The 16,748-nt window shown below is 36.2% G+C and overlaps 1 protein-coding gene across 1 annotated transcript in view; it reads left to right on the forward strand.

Annotated features, from left to right (window-relative positions):
- Window positions 1–16,748, forward strand: part of TIAM2 (T cell lymphoma invasion and metastasis 2) — a 76,149-nt gene that overhangs the window by 33,196 nt on the left and 26,205 nt on the right. The window contains exons 12-13 of the mRNA XM_029285509.1: window positions 897–1,157; window positions 9,983–10,086. Coding sequence (XP_029141342.1) covers window positions 897–1,157; window positions 9,983–10,086 — 365 coding nt within the window. The remainder of the gene's footprint in view (window positions 1–896; window positions 1,158–9,982; window positions 10,087–16,748) is intronic.

Below are 16,748 nucleotides of genomic sequence, written 5' to 3' on the forward strand. Positions count from 1 at the left end.
CCATTTTGTACCAGCTAAAGCTTCTAGGTACTCTTCAGGGACAGCCCAATGTGAAAAATCCTCTTCTCCTCCCTACCCCAACCTCACCCCCATATATGCTTGTTGGGAAGCCATGCTATTGTTCTCCAAGAAGCATATCCTCAGCAAGCAGATAGCTATGCATTTACTGTATATGAATAGAGAAAACATGTTGAGTGAAATATCATCTATTTCATCTGGCTGAAGTCACTCATTTCAGCAGTCCTGTCTAGACAACACATTGAGTTAAATAGAGTTTTCAATGAGTAGATCAATTGTACTATAAGAATATTCAGAGAATTTCATCTTGTCACATCAAGCTATGTGTTTATGTTTCAAATTGTTATTAATTCTCTACGACAAGGATGATACGATCAAATGCCATTTTTCATGGCTGTTGAATCCACTCAACTCTTACATTCCTTTATTGCTTTATTGCCCATGTTCCCAGGGATTTTGTTCAGTTTAACTAGCTTCTAATTATTGTACTCACTGGATAAAATTCTAAGCTAAAAAGGAAGGGAAGGCTTTAAGAAAGTAGAATTTTGTCCATATTTATTTGGGTGTAATGCTTAAAAAGCGATTTAGGCCAGTAGCTTTTTGTCCTAGTTCGCTGCCTAGATTGCTTTATTAGATAATGGAAAAGTTACTCTCCTATTGTAATTTTAACTCCTTTTCTAACAAGCAGGATACTTTCTTTATGTAAATCTGAATTTTTGCAAAACATTTGTTGGATTTATTGTTTCATCACAATACATTCCATAAACTTTCAAGTGGTAAGATTAAAAAAAAAAATTTCTTAGCAGTTTGTTACAATATGTTTTAACGTGCCCTCTTGCTGTTGTGTCTTCCTGTCTTCTGCTTTTTTCTGCTCCCAGGCTTGTGTGTTGGGAATGAAATTTTGATTATAAATGGAGAATCTGTATCTGAGCTTGACCTCAGGCAGATGGAATTGCTGTTCTCGGAGAAAAGCGTGCAGCTAACATTGACCACAAATCTCAAAGGCAATAAAAAAACATTATGTACTTCTTTGAAAGATGGTATCGTTTCCAAGGATGCAAGAAAGTTCTTGCCCCCGCATAACCAATCACAACTCTTGGAGGAATTTCTGGATAACCTCAGAATGAATACAGCAAATGGTGAGACGATGCTTAAAAGTTTTACGGTGACCTTTCCCGCATGAAAAGAGCATGTGCAATATTTTTAATGCCATTTCAATTTTTTCTTTTTCAGTAAACACAGAAACCTTTAGAAGATAATATTAAAACATATTTGCATTTTTATAAACAACACCTTCATAATGGGAGTTATTAAGCATTTTTAGATGTAAGATCCATTGATTGATTGATTAATTTTTAGTTTTGTTCTTGGACCAGATTTTCAGATATTTCAAGATTTTGACAGGACTTTATAGATCTTTTATTCTCAGGGAAAACAGTATGGATTCAAGAAATAAAATAATAAATCCATGATTTGTCTTCTATATAACAAAATTATTTCCAATAAATAGAAGAGTGGCATTTATAAACATATGTAAAATATATACGTTACTTTTATACTGCAACTTAGGGAAAAGAAGGCATAATTCAGAAGAATATATATATATATTGAGTTACATAGTTGCTACCAAAAACATGACCGAAAGTCAGCATGCTATGGTGGTTTAGAATGGAACCAGCAAAAACCAGGTTTAAGTCCATTTGATTGCTAAGCTTATTGGGTGGTGTTGAGTCAGTCACTCTCTTTCAGCCTAGTGTGTCTTACAGAGTTGTGTCATTGATTGAGGGTAACCCTTAATGTATATGCTGCCTGGAACTTTTAAGGAAAGGCAGGATGTAAATAAAATAAATAAATAAATAAAACAACTTGGGAAAACAATGTTGCCATTTTCTGCTCAGGATTACAGAAAATTACATATTTAAAGAACGTGTGGCAATACAACATATCTTAGAATAACATCTGTGTTGTGACATTATACAGCACTGCATGTAGATAAAACTATCTTGCGGTGTTTTTAATGAGATTTAGGTCATGGACGAGATGCTATGAAAATATCCACTGGGACAATTGAAAAGGAGACTTATTAGCACTTCCTTTCTAGCCACTTTTTTATGAAAAATTGCTCCCCAAACTTTTCTTCTATTAATGTCATAAATAATTGCAAGTGAAAGATATTTTTTTTCCTCCATTGCTGGTATGTCAGTTTCAGTTGCTGATTGACTGAACATAATCCCCAAGAAGAGGGCAGTCTTTTCTTAGTCTTTCAGGTAAAGTCAAATAATTCATGGTGACTTGGTCTGTATTTCTGTGCCTGCTCATGCTTGTTTTGAAGCCATAAGGTTCCTTCATCAGTAGGCACAAGTATCTCTCATTTAATGTGCAGCTTACCTTGGATAAGTGTAATTGAAATTTGTCTTTTGAGGGACAAGTGATTCATAATGCTGACACTTCTGAAGCATTTTGCAGACTAAATTAAATACAATATGTCATTTTGATACCTTTTTCGGCTGAAGCTTGAAAATGCTTTCTAGAAACCATTTTGTTTCTAGTAGGGCAAGTAGTGTAACTCAAGACTTCATGGATGGAAGTATAACATCCAAATCGCAAGAAGTACTGTAATTAGCCACGTTCAGGCATTGACTTGAGTGTGTGAAGGGCTCTTATGCTGGGAAACATGGGCTTGCTGTGGTTTTCTTCTGTCTTCACACAACGTAGGAGGACTTCTGAAAGGAAGTGGCATTTGCACTGCCTTGAACATAGTTACTCCATGTAGGACTAACTGTGCAAGGCCCAATTGTGCTGAAAGCAACATTTAAGTTTTTCACCTGTTCAGGCAAAAGTCTGATAAGGATATTGCTCAGGGCTTCTCTTTTGTGGCCAGTGAGTACAGTGCCATGTCCAGTTCTTCATAGCAGATATCTGAAGTGTATGCAGAATATTTTGCAAGCTAGTCCTTGAAGCAAGGTTAAAAGTGTACTTCATTTATAGAAGAGAAGGTTTAATAGAAGGGATGTTAGTCATCTTACACAAAAACTTTTCAGCAGTAGGAAGCAGGCTTTCTTTTCTCTGGAAATATTAAACAGATGTCTTTCTGACAGGGATGTCATCATTGCAGCTTCTTATACTGAGCAGTGTGTTAGACTCGTTGCGTCTAAGCTCCATTCCAGTTCTAAAATGTAATTATTCTTTTGTAGTGCTAAATATGAAAAATCACTAGAGAGAGGTTTTTGGATTGATAATTATAAAGAAGCTTTATTACGTCATGTTTAAAATAAAAACTTGATTGCAAAATTTAGCATACAATAAGTAGCATTTATCTCATAAGGCCGTTCCATTTAAATGAAATTGGAGTATAAAAGCTCCTGCCATAAAGTGAAAATTACGGAATTAATAAACCATAGTTCGTTATTTAGGATTTATACTCAGTTTATTAGTTTGATATTATAGGTAGTCATTACCTGGCATGTTTACCATGTTAAGAGCACCTGCTTTATAAGTAGCGATGCTGATCTTCTAGAATATCTTTTTGAAATTTTTATTTATGTCCGTATATGGTGTTATAATCAAAATCCCATGGCTGTCTCATTCAAAGAGCAGCTGAGGTAGAAGTGTACCATGAACTAGAGGCCAGATCAATGATTGGGTGGGAATGTACATTTGTTAAAAAGTCATATTTATCCGATTAATTTAGCATATAGAAAATGCTTTTACAAATGGTTTATAATAGAAACAAACCCCAAATGGGTTTCTGTTTTTCTCTGCTCATATTTTTCCTCAATTGCTGCCCTGGTTAATTTGCAGTGACATATCGGCCTAATTCTTACAATCTAACTTTGAAAATATTAATTTTGATTAATAGTATCCTGGTTTCCTATTCCCATTTTCTAAGACTACGTTCTTAATGGACGAAAATGCAAGAATTCCTATTTGTTGATCAGATCAAAGATAACGTTTACCCTTGATGTTTCTAACTAGTACCAGATGTTTTTAAGAAGCACAAAAGGCTGTTAAGGCCATTTTTTCCCATCAGACCCCTGAGAATTTAGTATTTATGTTGTAGCAAAGAGGGGAGATTTTCTTTTTTTCCAATCATGCAGTAAGTTACAAAAGGTTTATAGTAACTGACAAAAAAGATTTGTTTGTAACAAATACATGGTTAAACATAAGGTTATTTCTCTATTCGCATGCCAAAGGAATTATTATAACTCTTAAAACATGTATTTGTTTGTGATGGAGGTAATTAGTGAAGGATACAAGAAGGAGTAAGAATTCAGAGTAGGGATAAACCATTTCTTGGTAGTGTCAAGAGTAGATTTTGGGGTGGGGGAAAGAGACATGGAAGAAAATGAAAGAAATTAAAAAACACACTAGAGGTCACAGAAGAAAAGAAAAAAAATATATGAAAGAAACTAGAGTGAAACTAGAATAACATGGATAAAAAAATACATGAACATATACAGGTTATCCTCAACTTACAACAGTTCATTTAGTGACCGTTCAAAGTTACAACAGCACTGAAAAAAGTGATTTATAACTGTTTTTCACACTTATGAATGTTGCAGCACCCCCATGTTCATGTGATCAAAATTTAGATGCTTGGCAACTGATTCATATTTATGATGGTTGCAGTGTCCTGGGGTCATGTGACTGCTTTTTGAAATCGCTTTTTGTGATTAAGCAGAGTAAATGGAGAAGCCAGATTCACTTAACAACCATGTCACTAACTTAATTGCAGTGATTCACTTAACAACCTGTGGCCAGAAAGGTCATAAAATGAGTCAAAATTCACTTATCAAATGTTTCACTTAGCAATAGAAATTTTGGCTCAATTGTGATCGTAAGTCGTGGACTATTTGTATTAAAGAATAGATTAATTAAATTTGATGGAATGGTCATGAAAGTCATGAGCATGCTGAAAAATGCTAAGGGTACAAGTGTAGAAGATCTAACTGGAAGTATATTAAAATATTAATGCAGTTTGCTTATGGAGTGACGTGTAGACTACATTTGTGCTCCACAATTAGAAGAACATCATGATTTTTTCTATACAAAAGGAGAGGTGGTAAAAATGAATGAGAAGAAAAGAAGGGGACTAGTTTGTTCAATGTCTAGTGTGAATTGTTGGTAAAATTCTGACTGAAGCAGTTCAAAAGGAGACCATCCACAAAATTTGGGATGTGCACAGCAACTTTAGGTAGGACAAGTCTTCAAGAGAACACATTTTTCTCAAATTTTGTGGACTGTCCTCTTTATCAAGTCATTGAGAAATTCATGAATGTGAGAAATAAAGTTGACTGTACATTTTTGGAAAGTAAACATCCCTGGAGACTTTTACATTTAGGATGGTGGATTCAGTTTGCTCACTAGCTATTTCCACTTTTGAGGATGAAAATATAATTTTATATTTTTTTGAGTCTCATTTTTGAACCATTAAATAAAAAGCTCTAGCAGTTGTCTCCTTTTCAATAGAGCAAGCTATAAAAGTATTTTAATAGCATCCTAGGTTTAATGGCTTACTTTGCCCATACTTTGTAGAAACGTTATCGCATGCAGTGCTGTTTCCTTCTTTTTCTTTCAACCCAGAAACTGGACTGAATTTATCTTAACCATTATGCCGTAAATTATCTGGTCCAATCATGTCAGACTCACTGAGATGCTTGACTAAGCTTGAGGATATAGCTAAACAAGGATCTTAATGACATACTAGGAAAAAACTTCCATATAGTTGATTGCCTTCTCTCAACTTCAAAGCTCCATTCTTCTTTATTCTTTATTCCTTCTGCCCACTGCAGTTTAATTCTAATATTTCTTCCTTCCTTCCACCCTTCTAATACTTTAACTGAATTTTTGCCCTGGGCTTCATCGTTTTGTACATGAGTGTTGTTTTTTTTAACATAATCTCTGCTGTAAGAACTTTGATTTTCAATTTATCTCCCATAGATTGAGAGAATTAAATTACTATACTTCTCTTCTAGTATAGAGCTAGCAGGCACAATGGCTCTTCCAGGCACTATTTTCATTGCCTGTAAGAATGAATTGGGTCAAATGAAATCCTAATGAGGTGGAAAAAGCTTAGCCTACTTCCCACCAGTTGCATAATGGCTCTGATCCTCATTGAACTAATGTGTATTTTAAGCATATCAAAAAATTTAAAAACGAAAGCGGGTCACTTTAAAGTGGCTTAGGTATTGGACAGTGATTGGTTGTGGGTGGTGATGTGGGAGAACATTGATAGGTAAGGATGTTTTGTGAATGTGCCCATATATTGTGACTTTTTGGAAGTTTAATTCTGGAACCAAAAATGTGTTATGCAAGCTTTGTTGTCTTCGGTTGCTTTCTGTCATTTTATCTCATTTTATTATATAAATGATCCAGATGATCCTTTCTGTGGTAAATTTCTTTCTGTGGGATGGGCTGTCCCTCTTAGATACATTCTGGAAAGATTGTTCTGATATTCTTGAACTAAATTATCTTTACACCATCTTGGTTGTGAGAATGGGACTACAACTTTCAGTAACTTACACCTTTCTTTAGCCACCCCTGGTCTCAAGAGGAGGAGGAGAATAGAAAAGAGAAGGAAAAGGAGTACTTTATTTACTATGCACACAATCCCCAAATCTATTTGCTTTCTGAAATTGGCCCCTCTTGCAGGCAAAACTGTTGGTGAGAAATTTGGGAGACCTTCCCTACATTTTAGAGTATGGCTTTCAGCATGCAACGTGAAAGCCAAGTATGGTCTCTGGCCTGAAAAAACAATGATATAGATCTGGTTTAAATTTCACCAAGAACCGTATTGAGTTTGAGGTAGACGTTGAGGGCTATTCCCACTCTCTCCCGTCCATCCATGATATTCCATTTTACATCTGGACTGCCTTGCGAATTTGAGTTTATAGATCCTTCAAGAAGAGAATACTCAACATAGTCAAACTGCCAGTATATCTGATTCTAAAATGAACTGGCTTTCTCTGCCCTTCCATCCTGCTACACTAGTGGCAGCAATGTAGAAGAACAGGCAAAGCCTGGGGGGTAGAGTTAAGACAGAACTCAGCCAAAGATCATTATGTGTCCACAAATTCTCCAAGTACAGCCCCCCTCCCCCTGAATTCCATTAACTCTTGTCTAGCACCAAATTAGTGCTGACCATTAGTTGACCAGATTCTTGTGTATAGGCTTGAGCAGTAAACCTGCTGAATTAGAACTTACATGTAATCCTATTTCTTCACGCACACAGTGGCAGTGCTTTGCAAAACCATTTTTTTTTTCCTTGATGCACAATTGCACTAATATAAGGCTCAGGAGAGGAAATAGCTAATTGCAGGATAGCTGCTAGGCATCAAGAAATGATTGATTAAAGTGGTAATTTCAGCAAAGTGGTAATACAGAGAATCAGAAGTATGTTGAAGGGCAGCTTATGTGGAGGTATTTGGTGTTAGAACAAATGGAAGTTGTTTATGAGCAGACATTGCTGAGAATCTTGCCCATGGGGACAAGCAGAGCCTGGTTATTATGAGGAACAGAGTTTTATATCGAGTAAATGAGCACTAAAAGATCCTTCTTTGAAAACAATTTATTGTTTTGAACTATTCACATTTCGGCTCTATCCCGTGGAATAATTGGTTCTGTAATACAAAGATCTTCCATTCTTGTTCAGTGACTATATTTCTCTAATTTCATTCTCTGTGTCCAAGTAGCATAGACTCTGACTCTCTCACCAGCATGATCTAAAATAGAAATAATTGACTGTGTACTTTCCCAGTTTCTACAGTGGTAGGGCATACCTAATTTTGCTTTGCCATCTGCTTTTATTTTTAGTGCTCCATCCTACTCCCCTCTTATTAGTGTCAATAAAGTGAAAGGCAAGGCACCATCCTCTTTACTGAGAGGGCAGCTTGCCATGTATTCTTGATGTTTGTTAACATATTTTTGCTGCTGTGCGATAGGGCACTAGTTCAAATGGGTGATGTTCAGAACAGAACTGTAAATGATGAGAAGTTATTTAGCAGGCTGATGCTTAAAAGCACATTTTCCCATTCCTCCCTATGCCTCATTGCAGTTTCCTCCTCATTTGCAGAGAAAAGAGGGAGTTGGTAAGAGCAGTGTGGATTAGCATGCAATTAAAGCTTTCTTAATTAAATGGACTAAAAGCATCATGAAAAGTTGCATCTGTTTATAACAGTGGTGTCAAACTGCTGGCCTACGGGCCGGATGCGTCTTGGCGAAACTGCGCCCACCCCATTGCCGGCAATGAAAAAAAGTCATGATACATCGCAACACGTCACGTGACGTTGCGAGTTTGACATCCCTGGTTTATAACATGTAGGGATCGGTTTCCTCTTTAAAAGAGGGTGTATTTTCTTTGTTTCTTATTTGTTTTCTTGACCTCCAACTTTGATATCAGAGCCCCCGAAGCATGCATACAATCTGCTTTCTTCAACCTTGACTATGTTCAGATACTTATCATAGTGCCATGTTCATTGCATGGTTTGTACTTCTAGGGAGGCTTAGAGGATTGTGTTTTCTGATGTTTTCATGAGCTTTCTCTCTGCTACTTTGCTCATGACCCCATCTGTTCATAGTGTGCTCAGTATTTAATTGAATAATTAATGGTGAGGGAAACATTTTGTTCTTTTTGAAGTTTGATGTTACATTATCTTTTCCTTGAATGATGGTGAACCATATATGGCTTGTCAACACAATACAACATAGTGACATTCATGTAATTAAATTGGCAACTCAAAACATTGGTGCATATGGGCATGGATGTAGACAAAATGCTAAATCATTTCACTTTCTCTGGAGTTGCCTGGCATTCTTGCCTAAACTTACTGCAGCGAACATATCCGTATATACTTTGTGCATATACAAAGTCCACTTATTCTAATCATTGAATGATACATCTCTTGAAGAAGCTAATATGAAATTTCTTTTGTTTTCATTTTTGATTGGCTACTAAATCCAAGTTGCAAATTTGGAATAATCATTAGATGGTAACAAAGAGATCCAGAAAGTCTCAGGTTCTCTGCTGCCACCTAGTGGTATCTCTGATATGTGCAGCCCCCAATCTGGTAGTCCTAATCCATATTTTTAAATACAGGCAGACGTTGACTTACAACCAGTTGCTTAGCAGCCATTCAAAGTTATGACAGACATCCCCCCAAGGTACTTAGAACTCAGTTATGACGTTCCAATGGCCAGTTCTTCTCTCCCCATGGTCAAATGACTATTTTGGGCACTTGGCAACCTGCCTTCATTTACAGACATTTGCAGTGTCCCACGGTCAAATAATTACAATTTAGGTTTTTTTTGGTTTTTTTTCTGCAAAAATGCCCCATAGCAAACAATGGGCTTGCTTAACAACCATGGCATCCATTTAACGACCATGGATTCACTTAACAACCATGAAAATTTGTTTAATAGCATGCTGTTTGATGATCTGCTTTATGACCATCATGACTTACGACTGTAATAGGCAAGTTCCCTTACAATCATCGGTCAAGGACTATATATATATATATACATATTGGCAAAATATTATTTTTCTTTAGATTTTATCCTAATTGCTGCTACATAAACAAAGCAGTAATACAAAGAAGGAAGCCAAGGTTCTCTTCTCCCTTCTTTTGGGCCATTAATAAGTTTAAGAACCACAGTAAGTTTTAAGACAATGTGTTCATCCAAGAAAATCATTTTATATGTATTATGCAGACATTTGTATTGGATGTTTTCTTCAGCCAGCACACACTGTACCACATTGTAGACAGATGATGTTGAGGAAGGCAAGCTTTGAAGTAGCAGACCAAATATTTGTATTACTTTGCATGGAATTATTTTAGCTGGAAAAGCCAAGCAGATCTTCAGGAGTCTACGTTTCCTGAAACTTCAGTGAAACAATTATATCTAAATGAAAGAAAATACATATTTCTTCTTCTGATATCTAGCTTTTTGGCTTTTCTTTTTAATATAGATTTCAACCATGTGCCTGATGTTAATGGAAGTCTAAAAAGGAGCAACACAGATGGCATGCTGGACCAGTTGCCAGAGAAGGAGAAACTTGATTTACCATTCAGGGTAAGAGCACTGCTTAAAAGTTAATGCAGAGAGTAGAGAGATATGGAAGGCACGTGGATTGCTTTTGTTGATGGAGTTGCACTATATTTGTACATGCAGACATACATCCATATGCATATCCATGGATACAGTTACATATATAGCAATAGTACTTATATTGTTCCATAGTGCTCTTACAGCCCTCTCTAAGTGGTTTACAGACTCAGCACATTGTCTCCAACAATCTGGGTCCTCGTTTTACCGACCTCGGAAGGATGGAAGGCTGAGGCAACTTTGAGCCAGTCAGAATCGGCTTGCAGTTGGTACTGCATTCTAGCCACTGTAACACCATGGCTCTTATATATCTCTTTGACTTGTTCAAGGCCAATGGGGTGTAATAAGAAACAGGGAAACCCAGTACTATTCCATCCTCAGCCACGAAAGTTCATTGGTTGAACTTGGGCCATTCTTTCTCAGCCAGCCTACCTCACAAAGTTGTCATTATGAAGGAAAATAGGAGGAGGAGGCATTATATATGCTGTTTTAAGCTCAGTATTGTATAAGTAATACAAGTTTGATGTAGTGGTTAAGGTGCTGGTTTAGAAACTTAAGAGACTGTGAGTTCTAGTCCTGCCTTAGGCATGAAAGTCAGATGGCTGACTCTGGGCCATTTGCTCTCTCTCAGCCCAGTCCATCTCATAGGGTTGTATTTGTAAGGAAAATAGAAAGAGGAGGGAATATTAGGTATGTTTTCTGCCTTGACTTATTTTATAAAAGTAAATGAAGGTGGAATAAAAATTTAATAAATAAATTGTAGAATTGAATATAGATGATAAGCTACAGAAGTTTTGGGCTAGTATGTTCTAACTAATAACACACTGCTTATTAATTGCAAATGCTTTAAAATCACAAGGCTGCTGCTGACTGACTAAGAACAGACTCCTTGCTTATTTACACCTGTTTTTTTAAATTATTGTTAACACTATGTTGTTTTTGTGTTAATTGTGCTGGAAAAAACGATTTATTTTTAAAGCTCAGATTCAGTTACTGCTTTTTTGCATACATCAATGTTGCGAAAATATCATCACCATCAATGAAAAAAGAGTCCTTGTTGCATGTCAGGTTCTGTTTCTTTCTTCTCCATTATACTTAAAACTGATGGAACAGCAACAAAAACAACAACAACAACAACAACAACAAAGGAATTCCCTATAAGGAAATTAATTAAACACCTGGGAATGCACTACATTTAAAAAATGATTAAGGTTTCTACTAGAGGAAGAAGAACAGTATTGTGCTATTTCACATTAATTGTAAAGGGGATCAGGAAGCAGTTCACATATTTAAACTTAAACACACATTAGCCAAAAAGCCAGTCATTAAAATTCCATGTGTGGAATCAAATGAAGGATGATGTAAACATACATATTCATAAATAAAAGATTTCATGCTACTAATGTATAGCAGTGCTCAGGTTAGTTCTGTCACCTGTTTTACTTCAGAAATCAAAAAGAGAGGGAAAAAACAGTAAAACAATAAATCAGAAAGGAAAACTTCTCTCACAAATCAAGGGGAGGGGACAGTTTGTGAATGCCAGATGCCAACAAAGATTTCCCATTGCAAATCTGTAGTATTGTTCTTATAAGATAACAACGTTTGACCTTCTATGTCTATAAATCAACTTGATTTAATTGACTCCACTTATCTAAGAACGGTTTTCTCCACATGTGTACCAGTATTTCTGAAGGATTTGAAATAACTCCATCATCATCATCATCCCTACCGGTGGAAAGCAGTCATGGAGTTATTTTTGGCACTCAATTCATAAGGGTGGCTGTAGGCCTGCTAGGAAAAAAGATGTGGAGTAGAATCTACATCTTAAAAAGAACATATAAAAGAAGCTACTTCTTGAAAAATGTATCTGAAATTTTGATGTATGTGATGCAACTTAATATATTATATATTAAATGCACCACCAAAAGCTGTTAATGTATGTCAACTATAATAAGAAGGAAACTACAGAAACAAGTGTAAGCTCAGGGGAAGACAGGAGAATTGACTGAATCAATGAAGCAGAATTCCTTGGATTCTATCCAGTGGCATCAATAAACAATTATTTAACTTTTGTGTTAGGTTTTTCTGCAATCAAATAAAAAGAAATATGAGTCAAAAAGTATTCCACCATTCAGATAAATCAGGGGAAAGGATTTAGCTACATATATGTATGTATTTAATAAGCCATCTTTATTTTACATTTTTCTTAATATTCATAGATTTTGAATCCTACTATAATGGAAACCATGACAAAATATTTGCATGAATTTTAAGCTATGGCAAAGTAGTCGTAGTGATCTGCTTATGCTAAGATCATTATTCTTGCATGACAAAGCAAATCCACATTTTAAAATGTAGTTTGTAATGGTCTGCTGTTAACAATGGTCAGTTTGTCCTTGCCATTTTGATACAGTCCAGATAGATATGAGAGCAAATAAGGTTGGGTACCAGTTCGCATTGCAGAGGAATTAATTCAGTTGAAAGATGATGGAAATGCCTACATTTTTTACTATTTTTTCTTCTTCTGTGCCTGTCTCTTTAATGAAGTCAAAGTCATTTTGAAACAAGGACTCTCTTTGTGTATGTATGGGGGAGGGGTGTGTGTGCTGTTTTCTTTTTTCCAGTTCAGAGTTACTGAATATAAAAAACTCGTTTGAGGAAAAGATAGTAGCATTTATATCCCGAGGGTTATAAGCATAACATATACTTTTTGTGCTTTTTAAGTTAAAAAAAAATGATGCAGCTGATTGCTTACTTTGGGAAAGTAACCCAGAAAGAGCAGCAGAAATGAATGCATTACATGAAGATAAAAATAAAGGACGTCTAATGAGAGATACCATGGCTGTCGCATCAATTCTGTAATTCCGCTTGCGTTTTAGACATCTAGGCTTTTGGTTAAGCTCTGCTTTAGCTGGTCAAAATGTTCCTTCTCAATAGTTCTGTAGGTGGTTTATAGATGTGCTTGACTGGAGCAAATTTTTGGTGGATAAAGAGGATGCCCATATTTTGAGTGCTCAGTAAATGTTCAGATGCCCACCTGCTTCCTATCAACTTCCATTCCTTCACCCTTTTTGTCTTTTCTCCAGTGCCCTAATATGCCACCACTCTGAAATAAGCTAAAGTGGGATCTGATTGCTGGCCAGTAGACATCACTAGTTTCTTTTATTGGGAAAGTGATTGGTACAATACTCAGATTCTTCATCTAGGTACATTTTGAAGTTCCACTACTCACTTTGGTACTGACTTCCCGCATCTGCATATCTTTTACTTAAAATTATCTGTGATCAGCCTTGGATCTCCTCTCATGGATTTAAAATAGTTCTGTGTTTCTTTTAGGATCAGTGCTCAAACTAAGTTCCACACCCTTATGCCATGAAAATCTCAATGCATTGCTCTCCATCGTCACTTTTAATAATCTGTTGGAACTTCTCTCACTATCTAAAAGGAAGTCACAATCTATTCTTTATCCATGGTTCCTTGCTTAAATTAAAATGGAGATTGTTGCATTATGTGTGTCCTGTTGCCTCTGCCGCAGATTGCCTCCCATCGACCGGTACGCTCCCACAGAGCGGGCCTCCTCAGGGTGCCGTCGGCCAAACAGTGTCGGCTGGCGACCCCCAGGGGGAGGGCCTTCTCTGTGGGAGCCCCCACCCTGTGGAACGAACTCCCCCCAGAGATCCGGATTATTCCGGATCTCCCCTCCTTCCGCCGTGCCCTCAAGACANTAATAATAATAATAATAATAATAACATCTGCAACATGCATATAAGTCAATGTATAATTTGAAGATGGAAGGAAATGAGTTTTATTTCAAAAATTTCAAGTCCCTTTGTGCTTTGTTCTATAAGTCTAGTATTAATAACAAGTTCAGATGAATGGCTATACTTTAAAAAAATGGTTTTGATTAAATGGATATAAACAGTAAGCTGGCTTCAAATGCTTTTCCTTTACATTGAGTTGGCCAGTGTCATTGGAAGAAATAGTAGGAAAAAAGATAGACAAAGCCCTACCTTTAATTCTTTTCTTCAAAAGTCATGTGATTGTGTGTGTGTGTGCATGCATGGGTGCACAAGGAAGCTTGGTAGGATTGCTCACAATGTATTATGGTTAATATTAGAATCCTTTGTCTTACTTAGATAATGTAAATACTTTCAGTAGGACACATAGAGACATCTAAGAGTGGAGAAGTGGTTCCACTTGGGTGAACCTCCAACTATAGCAGGTGTTTGATAACCCTACAATTTCTACAAATGATTGCCGTTTTCTTGGAAAGTGCCCATTAGAGCAATTTGGTATGACCCATCTTCAGCAGGGAGGGAGTGTGTGTGTGTGTGTGTGTGTGTGTATGTGATGGGGGGAACTAGAAAATGATTACTGTAACAATCATGAGAATGAAAGCCAGGAAAAAATTGCATATCTTCCTTTAAAAAAAAAAACCCAAAACATTCTCTTTCTTATAAATAGCTGTAAGACTTTTGCAGCAGAATGCTTCTGGAAAATGTTTGATTTCTGCCCTATTTCCTAGTGATGTCGGATTTCCCTGAATGCATTTTTTTTTCAACATATAGTGGCAGAGGAATCTTGTCATTATGTAATATTGTAAAGTGTGGGGCTCTGTGGAAGTGCAGGGTGGAGAAGAGGGTGGTGACGCCAGGAGGTTTTCAGTGCAGAGTGGAAGAGCAATCAGTTTAGGGAGTATTTCGTGAAACGGAGATTGCAAGCGATGCTCAGTTCGTAGCAGATGACAGCTTGAGATAACTGGGCTTGGAGGGAGCAGATTCTTTTTCCTTTGTATATGTAAGTGAAGAAATAGACATCCTGTTTCATCTAAACTTCACAAGTTCATCTGTTTGTCTGTGTATATAATGCACGCTTACGTTTGATGATGTTTGCTTTCTTGGAAGCTGTATCATGTTCTGTATTTTAAAACTTAGGCAAAGTAGCACCTTACTTTAAAGATAAAGCTGTTTCAGTTGTAGATTAATTTTATAAAACACAGATTCATTGTCTGTGGGGCGGAGGGACTCTGATCTTACCTGTCTTTAGGAAATTAACAAGTGGGTAGCTAAATTAATAAGCAGAAATGACCTCTTGTCAGTAAATGTAAAAGGGAGCTAAAAGAAAAGGAAACTGAGATTAATTTGCTGAAAATAAAAATATTTTCTCTTTTAAGGGCTGAAGAATACTGTGAAAATCAATGTTATGTTGATAGTCCTTTAATTTTAGATTTTTTTTCAAAGTGATTTTTCTCTTTTAGTCTTCACACTTCATTTTGTTAAAAAAAATGAGCATGAAGATAGTTTTCTTTTACAACAGCAGTGAAATGTGCTACAAGATTATGGACAGAAACACACTCAGTAGAACTCAGCTGGATTAAAATATTGATTTAATGAAAATGGTGTATCCTCAGCAATTGCCTTAAAAACATGTAGGAGTATTGTTAAAAGACTATAAGACCTTGAAATGCCTGGGGATGCAGTGTAATTGCTGATTGAATTGTGTGTGTTGAGTTGAGTCATCTGAGGCCCTGGGTGCTCTGCTTCCTTTTGTGTAAATGCTGCAAAAGTGAAGACCTACACCTTAGCTATACACTACAGTAATGACGTGTAATAGCATATCTGAATTGAAGCATCTGCCTTTATGCTTATTGCTGGTTGGAAGTTAAATTCTTTCTTATGCATGTCTTAATAAGTTCCGAGGAATTTACTTCCAAATAAGTATACTGAGAATCACACATTCCCCAAATTCTTTGATAGGTACTATTTCTGTGAATTAGAAATTCAAAAATGGTGTGCATTATTAATATAATATTTATATTGTATTGAAATGTAATATAAATTATTTAAAAACTTACATTGGTATTTATCACTATCCTATTCATTGGTATAAATGGTGTTTTAAAATATTTATAAACCAAATGGAGTGACTATGCCAAATGATGTGAAGTTAATGGTTTTCCCCTTAACCACATACCAAATAGTGAAGGTCTGTATCTGAAATGTAGCATGGCTTGATAAACTGTTTTTTATATTTTGAAATAAATATTTCCATATTTTAAAAAGAGATAGAACTATATTTTCAAAGAAAATGGAATGTTACATTGTCTTAGCCAGCTGCTATATAATGAGTACCTATAGTTTTGGAAACCAGAAAGAAAGCATATTAAATATGCTGTGGAAGGTGAAGGAAGTCTCATTTTATACTTCTGGTTATTCAGCGCTGAAACCCCAGTATTTAGTCAAGGAGATAGACATAGAGTACATTTAGATAACAGATGTGAAAATTAGGCACGTGGTCATTTTTTTCTTTCTTGTGTTTATAGTGTTGGGATTTGGGTGAGAAACATTATGATATAACTTATGAACTTCTCTGTGTGAATGTACTGTACATCCATGCCCAGTTTCTGCATGTGTTAAATTGATATATGCTTAGGGTTGCTTTAGGTGGGTTTTGATTGTGAATCTGAAGACATGTGACTCTCAGGCAAAAGAAACCAAGACCCAGGATAGAATTCAGAAAGCATTGCGAGTTTATTCCATGCAACCTGTATACAAGAATCTGTTGTACTAACAGTCAAGGCAAATTGGCACCAGATAAAAGTCCACAGACTTCGGGGGGGGGGGGGGGCT

This window comes from Protobothrops mucrosquamatus, unplaced genomic scaffold (assembly GCF_001527695.2).
Source record: "Protobothrops mucrosquamatus isolate PMUCROS unplaced genomic scaffold, P.Mucros_1.0 scaffold1784, whole genome shotgun sequence".
Lineage (NCBI taxonomy): Eukaryota > Metazoa > Chordata > Lepidosauria > Squamata > Viperidae > Protobothrops > Protobothrops mucrosquamatus.